The sequence below is a fragment of the Chrysemys picta genome, chromosome 18, assembly GCF_011386835.1.
Source record: "Chrysemys picta bellii isolate R12L10 chromosome 18, ASM1138683v2, whole genome shotgun sequence".
Lineage (NCBI taxonomy): Eukaryota > Metazoa > Chordata > Testudines > Emydidae > Chrysemys > Chrysemys picta.
Window position 1 is genome coordinate 22,919,534 of NC_088808.1, and position 19,469 is coordinate 22,939,002.

General features: G+C 45.8%; 1 protein-coding gene across 16 annotated transcripts in view; it reads left to right on the forward strand.

Moving 5' to 3' along the window:
- Positions 1–19,469, forward strand: part of CRB2 (crumbs cell polarity complex component 2) — an 84,089-nt gene that overhangs the window by 13,851 nt on the left and 50,769 nt on the right. For 3 of the 16 annotated variants that reach the window (XM_065571981.1, XM_065571979.1, XM_065571982.1), the window contains 3 exons: positions 1,270–1,376; positions 2,245–2,559; positions 18,214–18,362. The exons of 1 other annotated variant lie outside the window; for it this stretch is intronic. In XM_065571981.1, the coding sequence (XP_065428053.1) occupies positions 18,287–18,362 (76 nt within the window). In that variant the 5' untranslated portion in view covers positions 1,270–1,376; positions 2,245–2,559; positions 18,214–18,286. Of the gene's footprint in view, positions 1–1,269; positions 1,377–2,244; positions 2,560–8,956; positions 9,078–9,162; positions 11,603–18,213; positions 18,363–19,469 lie in introns of those variants that run through there. 12 more of the 16 variants (XM_065571984.1, XM_065571983.1, XM_008169429.4 and 9 more) reach the window with 10 other exon arrangements.

A 19,469-nucleotide genomic window follows, 5' to 3' on the forward strand; every position in this document is an offset into this window, starting at 1 on the left:
GAGGCATGGCCCTGCTCCAGCTCCTACGTGCTCCAATGGCCCCCTCCGGTGTTGCAAGGGGGTGCCTGCAGATGGGGCACCATGCAGAGCTGCCTGGCCACGCCTCCATGTAGGAGCTGGAAAAGGGACATGCCACTGTTTCCGGGAGCTGCTTGAGGTAAGCGCTGCTTGGAGCCTGCACCTCTGAGCCTCTCCCCACACCTCTGCCCCAGCCCTGATTTCCCCCCCCCCCTGCTCTCCAAACCCCTCGATCTCAGCCCGGAGCACCCTTCTGCACCCCAAACCTCTCATCCCCACCCCAGAGCCCGCACCCCTGGCCAGAACCTGCACCCCTTCCACAGCCCTGATCCCCCTCCCGCCCTCCGAACCCCTCGGTCTCAGCCCAGAGCACCCAGCTATGTCCCAAACTTCTCATCCCCAGTCCCACCCCCGAGCCCCCACCCCCAACCAGAGCCCTCACCCCCTCCTGCACTCCAACCCCAATTTTGTGAGCATTCATGGCCCCCATACACTTTCTATTCCCCGATGTGGCCCTCGGGCCAAAAAATTCTGCTATAGCTGAATGTTGAGTCTCTTAGAATAAAGCCCTCCCCTTTTGGCAGAAGTTCTAGTCCTGCGACTTGAATGAATAGTACAGAAAATTTAAGGGGTCTCTCCTCATCCTACTTGGTCTGGAGAACTTCATATCTTGCACCATAAAGAGCCCTCTGCATAAAGGTCCCTATTATTTCCCTGCATGCTGATTTGGGCACTGCTGAGCTCAGATGTGGGACGGGCATGTCGGACTCAAATCACCTAGTTGCTGCCTGGAAATTGTCATTTTCATGTTGGAGGGTTGTTCTCTTGGCTTGCTTATCTTGCAGGTGATGAGCAGACTGTAATGAGAAGCAGCATGGTGTAGTGGTCTGTGGACAGGACTGGATTCCAGGAATGCCATAGTTCTAGTCTGGGCTCTGCCACTGGCTTGTTATGTGGCCTTTAGCAAGACAGGGTCCTTTTCTGTAGCCATGCCCCCCACTGCCGCAGGAGCTAGCCAGTGGGGAGCTCACTCATGCTCTAGCCGGACTCCAGAAGGAGGATCTAAACAGTTTAGTGACACTGGAAGTCTGAATAACCCCAAAGACTTTTGCTATCTTGGTGATCTGAGCACCCAAGAGCAGGGCAGAATGGAGTATGTCTCTCTTTCAGTATCTTGAGAACTGAGTGACCCTAATTTCAAGAGGTCTGAGCAGTAATAGCTCCTGCTAATGACTCATTCTTCCTTTCCAGGCTTTCATGTCCCGCTGTCAGTTTAACATTGACAATTGCCAGCCAGACCCCTGCCACAATGGCCAGTGTGTAGATGGAATTAATGAGGTTGTGTAGCTGCTGAGCAGGTAAGAGCCGGTCTCCGTGCAGCGCATGTCCCATAATCTGACCTTTCTTATACTGCAACTCCAGGTGCAGAGAGAGCTTTGCTAGGTGGGTGGGCACAGCTAGTTCCTAGCCCCTTTGTACTATTGTTTTGCACTGCACAGTACCAAGAAGTAGCTTCTTCACTTCAGTTTAGGGCAGATATGGTCGACTGGTCCGGGAGTTAGGAGACTTGGTTTTTAGTCCCAGCTTTGCTGCTGGTTTCTTGGACAAATCATTGCCCCTCTTTGTGCCTCGGTTTCCCTATCTGTAAATGTGGGATAATGATACTGTCCCCTAGGCATAAAACATGCAGCATGAGAGCATAGCAGCAGCAGCATTCTCTGTGTTTGCCAGGGGGGGTTGTGTCTCGGGATGGGAGGAACAACCAACCCTCTGGCAGCAGCTGCTAGGAAACATTATTGCCCTGCTTGATGGAGCCTTCTCCAAGAAGGCTTCTGTTCTATTCTCTTCCTGGAATTATTGAACAGCCCAGAGGGCTGTGACTGGTCCAGTTATTTTACTAAGCTCAAAGGGGATGTGGAGCAGCACTTTGCACCATGTACTCTTACAGTTAATGATAAGAATGGCAGCTCTAAGCCTGGCCAATCTGCAGCTCCCCCAGTGCCTGTCCTCAGATCTCTACCCAGTGCAGCTTGAGGCACAGTTCATGTGTAGTGGTCTGGCTGGCAAATGCTCCCAGCTTTCCCATTGCAATAAGATGCTGTGTGTCACAGCAGGGCCTGTCGGCTCCCTGCAGGTGGAACTCTCCATGCCATATGCATGTTGTGTTAGTGAGGCAGGCTGCATTCCGCCTGCTCCCAATAAAGCTCCCTCTCGCTCTGTTTGCAGGCGTTGAAGGGCAACACCATGAACTGGACATTGATGAGTGTTTGCTTAGCCCCTGTGGAAATGGTGCCAGCTGCTGCAATGCATTTGGGGGCTTTGTGTGTCTGTGCCCCTTTTGGCTGGGAAAGCTGGTTGTGTGATGATTCCAAGAGCACCTGCCTATCTGAGCCTTGCAGGAATGGAGGCACCTGCTCATTCAGGTGCAGTTCCCACCAGGGATTCACAGGCACTGGCTGTGAGCAGCAGGTCAACGACTGTACCAGCGTCCGCAGCCACCCAGCTCAAGAAGCATGTGAGATGGCACTGAAGGTGTCATGGGTGAGTCCCTCTGTTGGTGTGTCTGGAAGATTTTTCTGTCACTTTCTGGGGAATTTAAATACTAGAATAGAAGAACAGACTGCAGTGATACATGTACATGTGTTGTGAGCATGTGTCGGTGTTCGAATGCACACAGATCTTGGACCCACTGCCCCAGTTTGTGTGCATGAGGAAGTAGACTGGTGCCCCACACTCATCCAAGCTCTTTGATGTATATGAGCAAAGTTATTCCCCTGTGTCGAGAGTGACATCCCCGCAGGCTGCACCTGACTGGCTGCTTCGTGTAGCACAAAGCCTGGCTGAGTGGGCAGTGGGAAAGCTGTGACCCACTCACATCAATCCTAGGGAGCAGGCACTGCATGGAGGAGTGGTGGGGTGGTGATTATACATTTTCCCTGGCATTTTAGACAGTGATATTTTTGGCTTTCTTTACTAAGATATTGTGCAGTATTGCTGTGCAGTTTAAAAGCAGTCCCTTTCTATCCAGAGGTGTCTGCATTTCTGTGATAAGTAGAAGTGATGGCTCCTTGCTGTATAAATGTAAAATGATCACATGTTAATTGTTTGCCTAGATTTTGGAGGGATAACTTATTATTGAAGAATAATCTACACAGATTAGGTTAAAAGCCCCTAAGCAAGGAGATTCTGTGATGCAGCACTTGGCGAAGTAACCTGACAACGAAACAAGAGTCAAAAGGGAGTGAAATGAATTCCAGATGGTTATGGTAACTGGGAAGAAACTAATACTGAGATCAAGCTTGAACAAACAGAGCCAGGACACCAGAGATGGAGCTGGGGGCAGGGTGGTCCAGATAAGGATGAAAACAGATGATACATCATTCTTGGAGCACCCCAGGCCCAGGCAGTGAGATGAACCATGTGTTCCTCGGGCTTGGTTCTATGGTGGCTAAAGCATATCTCACTGTGGCTGTGTTCTTCTTTCTGATTTGCACTTGAGCTGTACACAGTATAGTAATATCCCCTGTCTTACATGTGATCCCCTACTTCTCCCTGGGGATGAAGACTCTCAGTATTGCATTCATTGCAGGGTTGCTATTACCTTGGTCAAATCCTCCTTTACTGTCCTGGCCTTTGTTCTCCGGCCATTAAAGATTTCACAAGTGGAACACACCAGTAATGACAAAGGCAATTCACAGGGCTGCTTGACATTCCTCCCAGTCTCATCTGACTCCTCCCTCTTCACATGCCTCATTGTGTGCAGAACATGCTGTGTGGATCATAACATGCCTGCGTTGGCCTGACCTCCTAGGGCTCCATGGAGTCCAGAGCGTTGGTTTTAGCGGTGAAGTCCTGAGATTCTCTTCTAGCTTTGGTGTTACTGATATAGACTGATTTAATATGGTTGTGTGTGAACAGTATGTTAGTATCCAAAGGCTGAAAGAAGAAACTAGCAGATTCTTGTCACATCAGAAATGGTCCCTTTTGCATGAGCCTTTGGGGCTCTTGGAGCAGGGAATATCTGCCAGCCAGAGCAACTGCTACTTGGGGCATGTGGGCTCTGCCCTAGACTCCCTGTGTGATTGTGGGCAAGTCACTCAGTCTCTCTATGCCTCAGTTCCTGATCTGTAAAATGCGGGGGGGAGGGAGGGGATTGTGAGGATAAATTTGCTACGTGATTGCAAGGTGCTCAGATACTATGGCATTGGGGGCCATATAAGTGCTTTACCTTGACAGCATGGAATCTTCCAGCATCCCCTCCTGGGTGACCTTTGATACTGGGCCAAACTCTTGGCTGCACCATGTTTTTGGGAGACCCCAGAAGTTTTACAGCCCCACAACTGGCAGTCCCCTCAAACCTAGGCTCATCTTTTGAATGAGACCTGACCAAGTTACTGACTCCTTGAAATGCCCCTCATTAAGAGCACAGTCATTGGGTGTGTTTTTTTAACTAGCTTCCCTGATTCTAGTGACAGCTTTCAAACACACAGTATTAGTTTAATAACTGGTATGTCTTCTATCTGGAACGAGGGGTTGTATCTTCTGCACTTGGAGAGGGATGGGAGAGATTCTAGAATCCATCTGTGACTTCTATGGTCCAGTAGAACTTCCAGCCATCTCCAAGTGGGCCACTGGGGTGTTCCCTGGAGATCATGGTAATCACTCTTTCTAAATGCTGCCTTGGGATCCCGGGTGCAATTGTAACTCCAGCAGACCCTGGTCGTCAGCAGGCGGGATTGAACCTGGGAACTCTGGAGCTAAATACTTGAGCCTCTACTACATGAGCTAAAAGTCACATGGCCTTTAATGCTATAGCAGACTCATTAATCTTTAAGTGGCTTTTTCTTCTCTCAATTCTGTTTTGATGTCTCATAGAGCCCTTTCCCACTCTAACAGCCTGCCTCCTCTCCATTCAGCACCTAAGGTGTTGTGTGGGAAGTGAGGGTGATGCAGCAGGGAACTGCTGTAATGGTATATTGATTAGATAAGCCAGGAGAGGCTTGTAGAGAGAACATATTAATGGCTTCTTAGATAAACATCAAGTTTTTTGAATGTACTGAAATTTTAAACCCCATCTTGGGAGCCAGAGGCATCCCCAATTTCTTTTAGGAAAACTCAGAGCATGGTCCATCCATCTAAATAGGGGGCTTCCACATACAGGTTTCCTCAGGGTTCGAGCTGGCCCGAGGTCTCCAGGTTCTCATGTGGCTTTGCATGAGGTTCTTTGTGAAGACTTGAGGTCAGACTTGAGTTGAGGTTTTTTAAATTCAATGGTGCATGAATTTCATGAGCAGTTCTTGTGAGATTTTAGACCAAAATGGAGAAATCTCTGTTGCTCTGGTCAGTATGAAATCTTTCCTGCTAGTTGTCCTCTTATGGTCAGCTTTATATTAAGGCTCCATTTATTAAGGTTCATAAATGATTAATAGATGTTATAAGCATGTTGGAGATTGGAATAATGTCTTACAGATGGGTATAAGGAATCCATTAGCTTGTTGGACTGTAACAATCTGTATACATTGATTAGCCATTTAGTAACTCCTGATAAATGGAACCTCAATACAACAATCTGTTGTACTGTTTTCTGTGTTTCCCTTCCTGTTCTCTTGATCCTTCCTGGATCTCTCTTAGCATCTCTGCATTATCACAAAATGTTTCTTTTCTCTTGTTATCTTCCACTTCTGGTTTAGTGGTGAATTCCCCAGCCTCGCCCTCCGTCTCCTCTCTGAGGCTTCTGGATCCAATCTGTCAGAGTGCCACTGAACACAGATAATGACTCTCCCTGGGATGGGAGATCTCTGTGCAGGCCCCAGAGTCCATGACCAGCTGAAGAGAGGCCATCACATGTTTTCCAGAGTGAGGATTGTTCTGTTAGCAACTTTCATGGCTGTTCTGTCTGAATTGCATTTTTATTTATATTAATTTCTCTGATTTGTGGTTTAGGATTTGATTTGAGAGAGAAGCATTGGGCAGCTGCAGGTTACTAGACATGGAACAGAAAATTCCTCAGTGATATGTAGGCAGTTAAAATCCAACCCAGGTCAGGAGTGAATGAAAACTGTCCCTAACTAATGGGTTTATCTTCTGCGTGATAACAATTTAAGTGATTGAGCAGACTTTCCATAAGTGTGGAGAGATTGTGCAGGATTGTGGTGGTGACATGTTCTGTTGTTGTTGGGCCAAGCCATGTACGTGCCCAGCATCCTGCGAGGCATATACAGAATGATTTTTATAGTATCTCTTTTTATATTGCAAGAGGATTCTGTCTGCCACATGCCATGGTAGGCAGTCCTATCATACCATCCCCTCCATAAACTTATCAAGCTCAGTCTTGAAGCCAGTTAGGTTTTTTGCCCCCATTGCTCCCCTTGGGAGGCTGTTCCAGAACGTCACTCCTTTGATGGTTAAAAACTTTCATCTAATTTCAAGCCTTAACTTGTTGATGGCCAGTTTATGTGCATTTGTTCTTGTGTCCACATTGGTGCTTAACTTAAATAACTCCTCTCCCACCCTGGTATTCATCCCTCTGATGTATTTATATAGAGCAATCATATCTCCCCTCAGCCTTCGTTTGGTTAAGCTAACCATGTTGTTTAGGTAGGTTTTTCCTTTCCTCGGATCATCCACTGAGCCCTTCTCTACATGTGTTCCAGTTCGAATTCATCTTTCGTAAACATGGGAGACCAGAATTGCGCACAGTATTCCAGATGAGGTCTCACCAGTGCCTTGTATAATGGCAATAACACTTCCCTATCTCTACTGGAAATACTGCACCTGATGCATCCTAGGATTTCATTAGCCTTTGGTAGCTCGTAGTCATCCTGTGATCAGCTGATACATCGAGGTCTTTCTCCTCTTCCATCGCTTCCAACTGATATGTGCCCAGCTTATAGCAAAAATTCTTGTTTAGTCCCTAAGTACGTGACCTTGCAATTTGCACTATTAAATTTCATCCCATTTCTACTACACCCCAGTTTTTAAGATCTTCTTGTGTGATATTCTGGTCCACCTCCATATTGGTAATATCTCCCAATTTTGTGTCATCCCCAAATTCTATTAGCGCACTCCCTTTTTTTGCGTGCCAAGGTCATGAATGAAAATATTAAATAAGATCAGTTCCAAGACTGATCCCTGAAGAAGTCCACTAGTAACTTGCCTCCAGCCTGACCGTTCACTTTCTGTATGATCCATTGTAGTCTCCCTTTTTAATCAGTTCCTTGTCCACCTCTCAATTCTCATATTAATCCCCATATTCTCTGGTTTAACTAATAGTTTCCAATGTGGAACTCCGTCAAATGCTTTACTGAAATCCATAAAGCTGTTTGCATTTGACTTTCCTGAGCTGGCTTTGTAGGACTGCTTTCATCTCCCTTAGCCTGGACAGAGGAAGCCATGGTGCAAATCCTGTGGTTAAAGCTTGAGACTGGTGGCAGATCCTTAGCAGATAAATTTACACTGCTCCATTGTCTTCAGTGGAGCGACAGAGATTGACACCAGCTGAAGATCTGGGGCTGGCTGTCTCAAAGCCTGGGCTCTCTTCCTGGCTTTGCCAGTTATTCACTATGCAGCCTTGGGCAGGTTGTTTAATCTCTCTAGCCTCATTTTACAGATGAAGTTGAGTCACAATGATAGTCGCCTGCCTCCCAGAGAATTGAGGCTAAACTTTTTGGGTAGGAAATGCTAGAGAAGGACAAAGCATTTATTTTTACCGGATAATGCGATACCTATGGGTGTGTGTCTGCTTAGGCAGATCCCCAAGTGAGCGGCACAATGTTTGAGGGCCTTGGGAAGTTGCCAGTCAGGGAAACTTGGTCCCAAGCCTAATTATGGAGGTTTGTTTCTCGTCTGACAAGTGTGTGAGACCTGGGAGAACGGACCCCTAAGGACTTTGGGAACTTGTTTATTGTTGGCCCACCTAAATCCAAGGACAATCTGATTGCTTAGACTGGGTGGGCCTCTTGGTTCTTGTCTGGTTCTATTATGTTTCTTTGATAAGGTTTTCTCTTCACTCCCTCCATCATCCTTTCCACTCAGTCCCTCCCCATATACACACTTCTTAGACTGCATTAGCCAGGCCCCAGGCATCTGAAAATCTGAACTGGATTTCATTGTCTTGTGGCTTCTGGAATGACCTCTGTGGATACACTCCCTCTGATACCGCATTTATCGTATTCAGCCAATTAGGCCATGCTGCTGCATTCCTGCAGAGGGAGAATTCCTCTGCTTACTGTGTAAGTGTGTCCTGTTCCCTCTTTCGTGGGTGTTTCACATATCTCTGTGGTTTAACTTTACCAGGAAGGACCTTGAAATACAGAGCATGTGTATTTGTGCTCCTGCAGGATTTTACATCTCTTTTCTTAAAAATGGCTAACTTGAGTAGTCTTTTTTTTTAAATAATAATAATATGGAGATAGGTATATCTCATAGAGCTGGAAGGGACCCTGAAGGATCATCGAGTCCAGCCTCCTGCCTTCACAAGTACTGATTTTGCTCAGAATTCTAAGTGGCCCCCTCAAGGATTGAACTCGCAACCCTGGGTTTAGCAGGCCAATGCTCAAAACACTGAGCTATCCAACCCCCTCTGCAGGAGGATGTCAGTGATCAGTGAATATAGGGGCAGCATGGCTGCAAAAATCCTCAGTAAACAGTCATGATGGTGCACCTGATATCATGTGATTATAGGTGGATAAATTCTGCTGTTTACACCAGTGTACTTAGTTGAAGAGAGGACTTGGCCCAGGGTGTGTAAAAACAGGCCAGGGAACGGAAAGGACTAAAGAGAAGGAATTCTGCCTTATAGATTCATAGATTCTTCTAGGACTGGAAGGGACCTCGAGAAGTCATCGAGTCCAGTCCCCTGCCCGCATGGCAGGACCAAATACTGTCTAGACCATCCCAGATAGACATTTATCTAACCTACACTTAAATATCTCCAGAGATGGAGATTGCACCCTTGGAATGCCCCATCTGAAGAAAGCACAGAGGAGAAGCTGAAAAAGGTTTCTGGCCTCGTTTCTCAGACATTCCGAGCAGCCCCAGCACCGATGGAAGCCACTGAGGTAAAGGTTCTCAAGGCTGTTGAAAATCAGGCCAGCTATTTCAGTTTCAGGTTTGAAGAAAAGGAAGTCAGTGCAGAATTTAGAGCTAACACCCCGAGCATACCTGCGCCCGCCCCTTGCTTCCTGTCTGGGGCTAAGATACCAGTGTTCCTCATTTAAAGCCGACTGTTATATGAAATCTTATCTGTCCTGTCTATTCAGTTCTTGGGAGGGCAGGGGGCTATCTACGTAACTCCCATTAGCATTAATTTAATCCAATTATGGTTTGGATTGGAAGATACTAAAAGGTCACAGGTAAGCACGATCTTTCTGACTGCTTCTAATCTCCATCATGAAGCATAGGACACAAGCAGATTTTCCCACCTCTGAAACACTGATAAACCTATAGCAGAAGCTATTGGAGTTGATTCTGTTCTTGGATTACATAGGTGCAACTCTCATTGACTTCAGTAAAAGTTGCCTGAGTGGCACTGAGAAGACAATTCTTGTAGATTTTGTTTAAGCAATTGGTTATTCTCTATATCTGACCAACTGCTAGAGAGAAATGTCGTTAACCTTCAACCAATGGATTGGTTTTTAACACGCTCTGCAATATTTCCCACTTACTAATGCTCATCAAATGGCATTTTTAAAGTCTTGCTGTTTCACACCACGGGTGAACAGCTGGGGCCAAGTGAAACTAATGGGATAGGTACCCCCTAAAGACTAGAAGGGATACTTGCTCCAGCATGGGGATCACCTGCTGGAGAGGGACAGAAATATTATCTTAATGAATGGTCTTAAAACCCAAGTACTCTATATATCCCAGGTTCACTTCATCCACCACTGGAATGTAGCCATTTTGTGTTGTCTTACTGTAGCATCTTTCATCGAGGGATCTCAGGTCACTTTATGGGCATGCATTGATTAAATCTCCTAGCATCCCTATGCTAAGGAAGGTATCTGGGTACTCCTGTGAAATTGCTCTAATTCCAACACCCATTTAATGGATAAGGGTTTATAGCCAGAGGTTTCAGGACATCAACTTTCTCTACACCAGGACCCTGGCTAGGAGTTTGGGATGCCACTGAAAACTAGAATGAGCCGACAGTACAAAGATTTAGGAGCAACAGGATTGGTGGGGTTGTGCAAATACAAACTCTTTCCTTTCTTCACGTGCTCAGATGGTGTAGTTAAAGGGAGGGGTTGAGAAGGCTGCTTCTGACTGGATTTTGCTGCACAGTTATTCTGTTAGCGCCCAGATACCATGGTTAGCAGCTCTTTTTCCTTTTTTCCCCCAACTCCCACTGACTTGACTGGGACCAGGATATCATCTCTGCAGGGTGTATTATGCTGGGTCAGCTGGAGCATTGGTTTGATGCAGCAACTCTGATGGGGAAAGACTTCAGCTCCTCCCTTGTTTCACTCTGTTTATTTGCATCACAGTTTATGCTGTTGCTGATTGTTGGGTTAGCAGCTCACAGGCCCCATACAGGTAGCTGCCTTTCCTTTTACTGAGGAGATTGAATACAAACACCATCATTGTGGAACTGAAATGCTTCGTTAATTTCTGTGTTGTCCTGGGAAAGCATCGAATAGGGTTTGGATTTTGCATCCCTAAATCTCTTTGGGTATGATATAACTGTCTTTGTCCTGATCACTAATACATTCTTGCAGTGCCCATCTAGGGTAGGTAGGTTAATCATTGGTATTACTTTACAGATGAGGAAACTAAGGTTCAGAGATTAAGTGACTTGCCCAAGGCCACAGGAGAAGTTGGTTTTAAAGTTGGGAGGAGAGTTTGGGAGAGCCTGGCCTCCAGTCCCATTCTCACACCACTACACCCACTGTCACCACCCCCCAATTTTTCATTGAACCTTTCAAAGAAGACATAGTATCTGAGCAACAGCAAGTATTGGTATAGAATTCTGCCTTCTGGGTTTAGTGTTTGAATCTGGGAGTGCCCTTCACTGCTGTGCAGGAGACCTGGGGCTGACTTGCTTCCCAGGCAGGCAGAAAACAGACAAGACATATGTTCTTATGTTCTCTCTTGTTTGGGGCGGGGGAGGGATGGGGAGAAAGTTAATAAAACACCAGCCCTCACCCCCTTCTTTGTACTGTGCTTCCGATCACATGCTTCTCCTCTTTTAACATTCACCTATTGCTTGCCCACCCTACTGCTCTGGGATTTTCCAGGTAATGCTGCAGCTAAAGTCTTTAGTTGTCCAGTCCGGTCCATGTGATCCAGGCAGTGTTTTCCTTTCACTCCAACAGCATGAGTAAAGCGTTTCAAAGTGGACAGCGACTCTGTCCACTGTGTTAGTGCTAGTCCCTAAATCAGCAAAGCATGGAGTGAGTGCCACTAATAGGAAAAAAATTCTGAAGTCTGGGATGTTGAGAGAACCTGCATTTACCAACTCCCAGCCCCTGTTTCTCTCTTGAGGTTTTTAGGACCGCCACTCTTATGCTTGCCATGGAATTACAGAGAATTCTATCCAGTGCATACCATGCCGCTCTCCTGCTGCCACTCTCCCTTTTGCTTTGGGGTAAGTTTTCATTTTCTGTGTCTGGCTCTTACCCAGTGAATATGCACTAACTTTGGATAGCAGTCTGAAATTACTTGTCCTTGTGTTAATTGTTATGACAGAAGTGTTGCTTCCACATTCAGTAGCTGTGGAACTTGGAAACGTCTCATCTTGAAGATATAAAGGTGTTTCACAGCTTAGGAGTGTGTGTTTATACACCAGAAGGAGACTGTGTGTGTAGTGTGGTGTGTAATTAAGTAGTCTGCTATTGCAGTAACTGTTCTCCCTAACAGACAGCGAGCTGAAATCTTCAGTAGTAAAGTTCTCCTGAACTTCATGTTTATGCTCATGCAGAACAAATGCACAGGAATAGCTTATACTTTCTATTTTAAGTCTATTTGGTGGTGGTGTGGGGCATCCCAGGAGATGAGTAATGTGTGTTTTGTTGGCAGGTAGTTCTGGTACATAATGTAGGAGGAGAAGGGTAGGAGGCGAAAGGTTCTATTTTAGAAACCTTTAACAAATTCGATCCATTCTGTAAGATACAGAGAGGGATGAGATGCCCAAAGATTGTATCATATTGGTGGGGCTTTTTGGACTTTCTTTCAGAGCTGGGGAAATATACCTTTAGAGCTGGGATGAGCCTCTAGAGGTGCATAAGCGGCTCTGCTCCTGGGCTTAAGATACACTCACACCTGGGTCTAATTTCTTGCATGCTCTGGAAAATAGGCTTCCCTGTTTCTTCTGAAATGGGTGTCTGGGGATCTGCTGGGCCTAGACATCAGGTTTAGTCATCTAGGGATTATAAGGTCATGTCATGTCATGTCAGGAACATGCCAAGCCTTTTACTGGGAAGGAAGATGGGGATTGAACTGACCTCCCTAGTCCTCCCCAATACTGTCAGGCCAATGCATGGATAAGGTCCTGTCTCCATTAGGGCAGCAGCAGTCGGTGACAAGGATGCATAGAAGTGAGGGTAAAACACAGGGAACTAGGAAACACAGTTATTGATTTCGGTGTGCCCTTTTCCTGCCGTACTCTATCTAATTGAGCCTTCTAGTTTTATTCACAGCACTAGGACCTATTTCAAGTTTGTTGAAACCTCAGTACTTCTTTCCATGCCCCTAAAAGTTCTACCCCAGTAGCCTTCCTGCATCTACCTTGCTCTGATACTGTTAGACACCTTAATGTTTGAGTTGAACTGTTTTGTTTTTCCCCCCTGAATTTTCTCTCTTCCGTACTAACTTCTTTGTACTAACTTCTTTGTCTGATGCGTTGGCTCCAAGTGCCTGGAATTCCTCTGGCCACAGGGAAGCAGGGGGGGCTGTCTTTTGTGTCCAGTAACCATAGCTACTAGTTTAAAGTGTGAAGCAATTACGATGGCTTTGTGTTGTGCAGAAGGAAGGCCCATTGCATATAGAGAATTGCTCAGTACTGGCTGTCAGGGATGGAATGCTCCTTGGGGATATATGCTGTTTTGCCTTTGCATTGATATCCTCCCTCTCTTGGGCAAGGCCCTTCTTTGGAGCAACAACCTGCAGAAGACATCCCTCTCTCTTTTGTTAGGGTGGGAGTGGGTGCCCTATTTAGAAATCCACTTGTAAAACACAGCACAAGCCAGACACCCAAACTGTTCCCGTTTACAGAGGGAGTTCTGCCAGAAGATTTAATAGTAAATGATTTCCATTTCTGTAACACCTTTCGCCTCAGGATTCCCAAGCACATTATTAAAAAGTCCCTCCTTGCCCTTGTGAGGCAGGTAATTATAATTATCCCCAGTTTACAGATATGGGAAACTGAGGCACAGAGAAGCTGGGTGACTTGCTCAAAGTCACAGAGTAAGAGTGGTTGAGACTAATCCTGGGGTCCAGACTTCCAGTTCCTAGCTGTAACCACTAGACCATTCCGTGAAGCAATCAGACCCGCATTAGCTCCAAGGTCTCACGTCTGGAATAAACTCTGAGGGTAATGATGCCGGCTGTCTACATGAGCCCAGTTCTGCTGCTTCCTGGAGTATGGGCAGAGACAGAGTAGCTCTCAGCTAATATTGGTGTAGTTCATTTGGTGTCTTGAAGAGTACATTCTGGGAAAGCGGATTTAAAACCCAACTTCCATGTCTTTCTGTCCCACGCAATTAAACAGGCACCTTACTTCACATACCTTTAGTCTGGCAAATGCTTTGGAAACCTATTGTGGAAGGACATTTGCAGGCAAACGTCTCTTCTCTGGGTTTGTTATCTCCTCTAGGGTAGGCTCTTGAGATTAGCTCTGACATACACACAATTTACATCTTAAACACTGTTCAAAGCAATGCTCCCTTTTTAACAGTCTGACTATTGTCTGTGTTGATTGCCAATGTATTTAGATTGGAATTAGAAATTAAAGCTTGTGAGCCACTTTGGTTAAATGAATACACAGGAAAACCCCTATTCCAGCGTTTGATCTGTGGAAATGGCTGAGAGATCAGAGAATGTGTAAACCAGGAAGGTCAGCCCAGAGGTGTGTTTATTAAGGGGAAATACTGGGGTGCAATAGGAACTGAAAGATCAAAGAGTTACTAGTGCAGTATATTCAAAACTACCATAAAACAGGGATTTATAGCTCTAGCACCCTTCCACAAATCATGGAAACTTGATAATAGAAGTAGTTACATCTTCAGATGCACATTAAACAATAGACAGATGACAGAGACTGGCTGGCTATCTGTTTCTGTGTTTATAATGGATTTAATTCCCTGCAGTGCAGTAGCTCTGATTAACCCTATTAATATTTTGATCCATAATTTTGGCACTGGTCTCCCTGTGGATTCTTACCCAATGCTTGGCACTTCTGTCCAGTGATTTGCTACAAGTCAAAAGGCAGAGAGCCAGGAACTATCACTCTTCTCCTTTGAAGTAGGTAAATATTATTCCCATTTTACAAGGGGAAACTGAGGCACGGTCATTAAGTGACTCTGTGGCTGAGCTGGCAATTCAGCCCAGGCTTCCCAGTGAGAAGTCCTGTGCTTTGGCCTTAAAGTAGCACTCTACAAATATAATAAACTGATATATTGGCCATTCCCCCAGCCTTTAAAATGCAGCCACCTCTGGAACCTGGCAGCTGTTTAACAGGGCACAGCAAAAGTGCCCTGCAGTTCCAAGTCAGGGAGTGAAGCTGTAGCTAATGAGAATTTGGTCAAGCAGGACTCCATACCGATCTCACTTGCGGAGATTTAGCTCTGTTGACTTCAGTGGAGGTAATCTTGATGTACAGGGGTACTGAAGAGCAGAATCATGCCCATAGTATTTTAATTAGTACTCAAACTGGAATTTGGCTAATGCACTGGGATTGCACCCCTGCTCTGCCAAAAAGCCATCGGCTCTTTGAAAGACCACATGTAGTCAGGCCCTTTGTTTAATGTCTCCTCTGAAAGATGCCTGTAGCAGTGAGGGCTCTCTAGCACGATGCTGGGCCATTGATTCAGTACTGTCTCAGAGAAATTGCCTACTGAATTGCAGGCACTACTTTTAGATGACGCTGGGCTTCCTGTAGAGGTCTCTTGTGCTAGTACCATACCCAGCTTAGCAGAGCCTGTGAGATATGACAAGAGCCTAGGCTGAGGTGGTATGACTGACACTTAGATTCAGCCAGTGGATGGTATTTCAACCTGCATGTTCCCTCCATTTCACTGCAGATTCTCTCCTTTATATTCTATTTGAACAACAGTACAAAAGCCTGAATAGTTGCTATGGGGAAAATGGGGAGGAAGAATTTTAACCAATCATCATAATCGTTGGAGATTCTCTTCAAATCTCTCTCCTGTGATCTGTCATGTGTAGCAAGTGCCCAGTAAGCCTCAGCTAAACAGGCTGTCCAGCTCCTGGGACACAGAGTGGGCAGTGATGCCACGAAAGCAGATGAATTGTCCAGTTTCTGGCAGTGAGATGACATATGAATGAGACCAGCAAGGTCAAGCAAAAAAGTTTTTGTGGAAGGAGACATTAGTTCAGCAGCACCTCTCCTGATCACTGGGGGAACCAACAAAAGAACCGATCACTCTGTTCTGTTCAAGCTGGCACGATCAAGCCCACCTTTTCCTTGTACAAGGCAGGCCCCTCCCTCCCCTTCAGCTCATCTGCTGGTTGGTGGTTTTTAATCAAAGTACAGGTTTTTTGGAAAGACTTCAGGCCTGCATCCAATTTGCACAAATCTGAACAGAAGTTACCTATTGAAGTCCATGTGATGGGCTCCCATAAGAACAACACAGGATATGGAATCGTTAAGGCCAAACCAGCAACAGTGCAAATTACACAGCATGTCAGCACTTGGGAAGAATTTCAAGGCCATGTTCTTTGGTGCTTAACTGATTAACGGCAAGAGTTTTGCTTGATTTTTGTCAAGCCCACAGAATTAGAGGTGGCATAGGTTTATTGAGTTATCTCCTCTGTGTCAAGCCTGCCAAGGAGCTTTGGAAGAGCCCAGAATGCACCTTGAAGGTACTCCCAAGGAGCTCTCCTAACAGCCTAGAGTGGCTGCTGTAAGAGTCCCACGTGGTTCCTGAAGGAAGAACCTGATTTTGTTGTGCCCATTGCTGACTTGGGAGGTTGAAGGGAGATCTTCCGCTTTAAAGCTCCTTGCAGGGCTGCCCTGCTTCCTTCCGAGTGAGTGGATCCTGGGAACAGGCCAGAGAGTGTGCCCTTCTGCTAATCCCTTGCACTGACCAGGATAGGGAAAGATCAGTGGAGGTCAGCAGGGATTTACTAATATAAGCACATGCCTTTCTGTTGCTATGGCAACATAACTCTTTCCATTCCTTTATTCACGGGTTCTGTCGCTGTTGTTTTTGCTCTAAGTGTGGCTCTGGTACCTGGGGAGTTTCCCCTTTTACCTTCGGCCTGGGCTTCTTACTGGAGCAGAAAGTGTTGGGTTGATTAGTAGGCGCCCTTCGTAACTGGTAGAAGTTGCACTGAGTTAGGATTTTCATCATTTCCCTTCTGTCGCTTCCAGGTTTCATCTAGTTCATTTGCTGTCTCTTTGCCACTGGGAGGCCTGTTACTCTGGGCTCCTGGTTGTATCAGGACTTTTTGTCCAATTGCTGAAATGAACAGGGCAGGTGAAATATAATTGAGGGAATATAAAACTTTTGGGTCTGTAGCTTCTGTCCGGAAAGATGGTGATGGTGGAAAGCAAAACTGAAATAATATTAAAGCTAGGGAAATCCACAGATACGATGATGGCCATTCCATGCCCATAAGGTATTTATTCCATGATGCACCAGTGTCCTACATCTTAAATAGTTTTTGTAACAAAGAATAGACATTTTTAAGCATCTAGTAATCTCTTCCTAAAAAATCATATTAAAAAAATTGAGTGGAATATGGCTAAATCCCTCTTAGAGCTGTGCACTCAATGTAACAAAGGTGTTGAAACTGGGAGCTACAGCATATAAACTCCCTGTCCCCCTCCCTCCAGGAAACATTTGCAATGGGAGGGAGAGCATACATTCCAGTACTTAGCTCTCTTCAGACTCATGTCACATGGAGATGCTATCTGTCTTGTGTGCAGCCCTTGCCAGCAGTTAAAAGCCACATTACAGCCTAGGAGTCTCTGAGCCTGGTGCATTATGTCTCCTCGTCTTTCTGGCAGCCCCCGCCCGGGTGGTGGGCATTGTGCTGTCTCAGTCCAGTGACTTTCTGGGAGGGAAAAGCAGAAAGAGAGGAAAATCAGACCAGTGCTGCTTGGACTCTGAATATTGCCATCCTTTGTGGTCCTTGTATCTCAGGAAGAGTTTGCCTGGGGGTAAGGCGGGAACCGCATTCCCATTGTCAGTACTAGTTCCTCAGTCACACCAGGCATAGTGCCTAGCCCTACGTACCACAGGGGCTCCTATTCTGTCCTGTTATGTTTTCTCCTGCTCCCTGAGGCTCTTTGAGGCAACAGATGCCACAACTGGAATGTGTTGAAATGGGTAACTTTCTTGAGCCTGGAGCTGCACGAAAGATTGTGCACTAATGCACTTGGCAGTTTGTCCTGGGGCATCATGTTGTAAAGTCTATTAAATTCAAATCAGATATAAGCAGGGGAATGAAAGTTTGGACGCTTGAGAGATCTGAGTTTTGCTAGCTAGTTGTAACACTTCTAGCACATAAGCGAGATTCTGCATCGTGTATGTGTATAAAATATCAAGCTCTTTACTGCTATAATACCTTTAATCTAAAGTACTCCCAAGTTCTTCACACAGGTTAATTAAACCTCCTGACACCCATGTGAGGCGCATAATTGTTTTTTCTATTTTGTAAATGGGTAAACTGATGCACAAAAGGAAACTGATTTGCCCAAGGCGTCACAGTTATCCGTCAGGCCTGAGAATAGTCCCCAGGCATTCTGATTACCAGTCCCTTTCCTTCTATATCTGTGGTAATTTGTGTCTATTTGCTGGGAGATTCCACCCAACAAAGCAGCAGGATAAAAATGATCCCCAATTACAGGGCACATGCACAAGCCAATGTTCAGAGACGGATAACTAGCTGAAAGCCCCACTCCATAAGTACCCTGACTCTGCTGTAACTTCCTGTTGTTTGTGGAGACTATTGTGTTCAATTTTAATAGAACATTAAACTCTCTAAAAGGCTCCCTTTTATCCTGTGTTGAAGGTGTCCTCCAACATGAAGGAAACAAGGTGACGTCTGGGCTGATAACCCCAATGTCTGCTGATCCCCTGTTGGAATGTTAAATGAGTGTTTTGAGACCAGGTTGGATGGTACTTATCAGTGGAGCTGTCTGGAGGAGTTTGAAGCTGCAGGTACCTTGTGCATGGTTAATGTTAGGATGACATTTAAGGGGCCAAAGGCAGCAACAGTCTCAACTGCTAAAATTGGGAAGTGCCAAAGAAAGAGAGAGCTCTCCTGCATGTGGGTGTGGTATGAGCCCCTCCGGTGCACAGTGACTCCGAACTGAGCACATCCAACACTTTCCAGACGTGCTTAGTACTTTACAGGGTCAAACCCCATTATTGTAAAAAGCTGAAGGGCATTTAAAAAACTGGGTGACTTAGAATCAACACTTAATGGGCACAATAGATTCCAGGCTGCATCTCGAGAACTGCTGAGCTAAAGCCCTGGTCAGCCTTCCCAGGGTGTGAGCTCTGTCAGAGGAGTCCAGAAGAGGGGGATACTTTCATTTAGCATCACCTCCCAATTCCTAAGAGGAGACAGATGTTGCCCTTGCATCCCTGTGTGTGACAAGAGCTGCGTGCAGTATGGCTGAAGGCAGAACTTGGCCCCAAGTTGGTAACTTGATTTGAATAGCCTTGTTTGTACTTTCCCCACTGTGGAGGAGCAGGGAGCTTTGTTCATTTATTTATGAATTTGTTGCATGGCACATGCCATTGTGAAGGTGTGAAAATGGTACCTTCACAGACCTTTCGAGTTGGGTTAAGGTTTTGCCTTGGCTTTTGGGCAAGCCCCTTGTGATCATGGGAAGGTCAATCACTTTGGGACTCTCTGCCTTGGTTTCCCTATTTGTAAGATGGGGAGAATACCCATGTCACGGAGGGTTATTAATGGGTGTCTAAAAAGTGCTTGGCATTCCTTGAATGGAAGCAGGACTGTGTTTGCCTGTGGATTTAAGTTATCTTTGCAAGCCAAAGTACCTATGGGTACAATCCCAGGCCTTAATTTCCTCTGTCCTTTGGGAGCTGATCACTGGGGTGGTGGTTGTAGCTGGAGCCAATGGACACTAACCTGGCCATGTGATGGAGGTCTGACTTTTTTGTAACCTTGTCCCATATTGGTGATGTGACCAAGTTTCTTCCCAGCACCTCCTGTGAGTTACCCTCTTATTACGATTGCTTGATGCAGGCGAGCTAAAGTGATTTGCTCCTATCCGTACATCATTAAGAGGATAATTC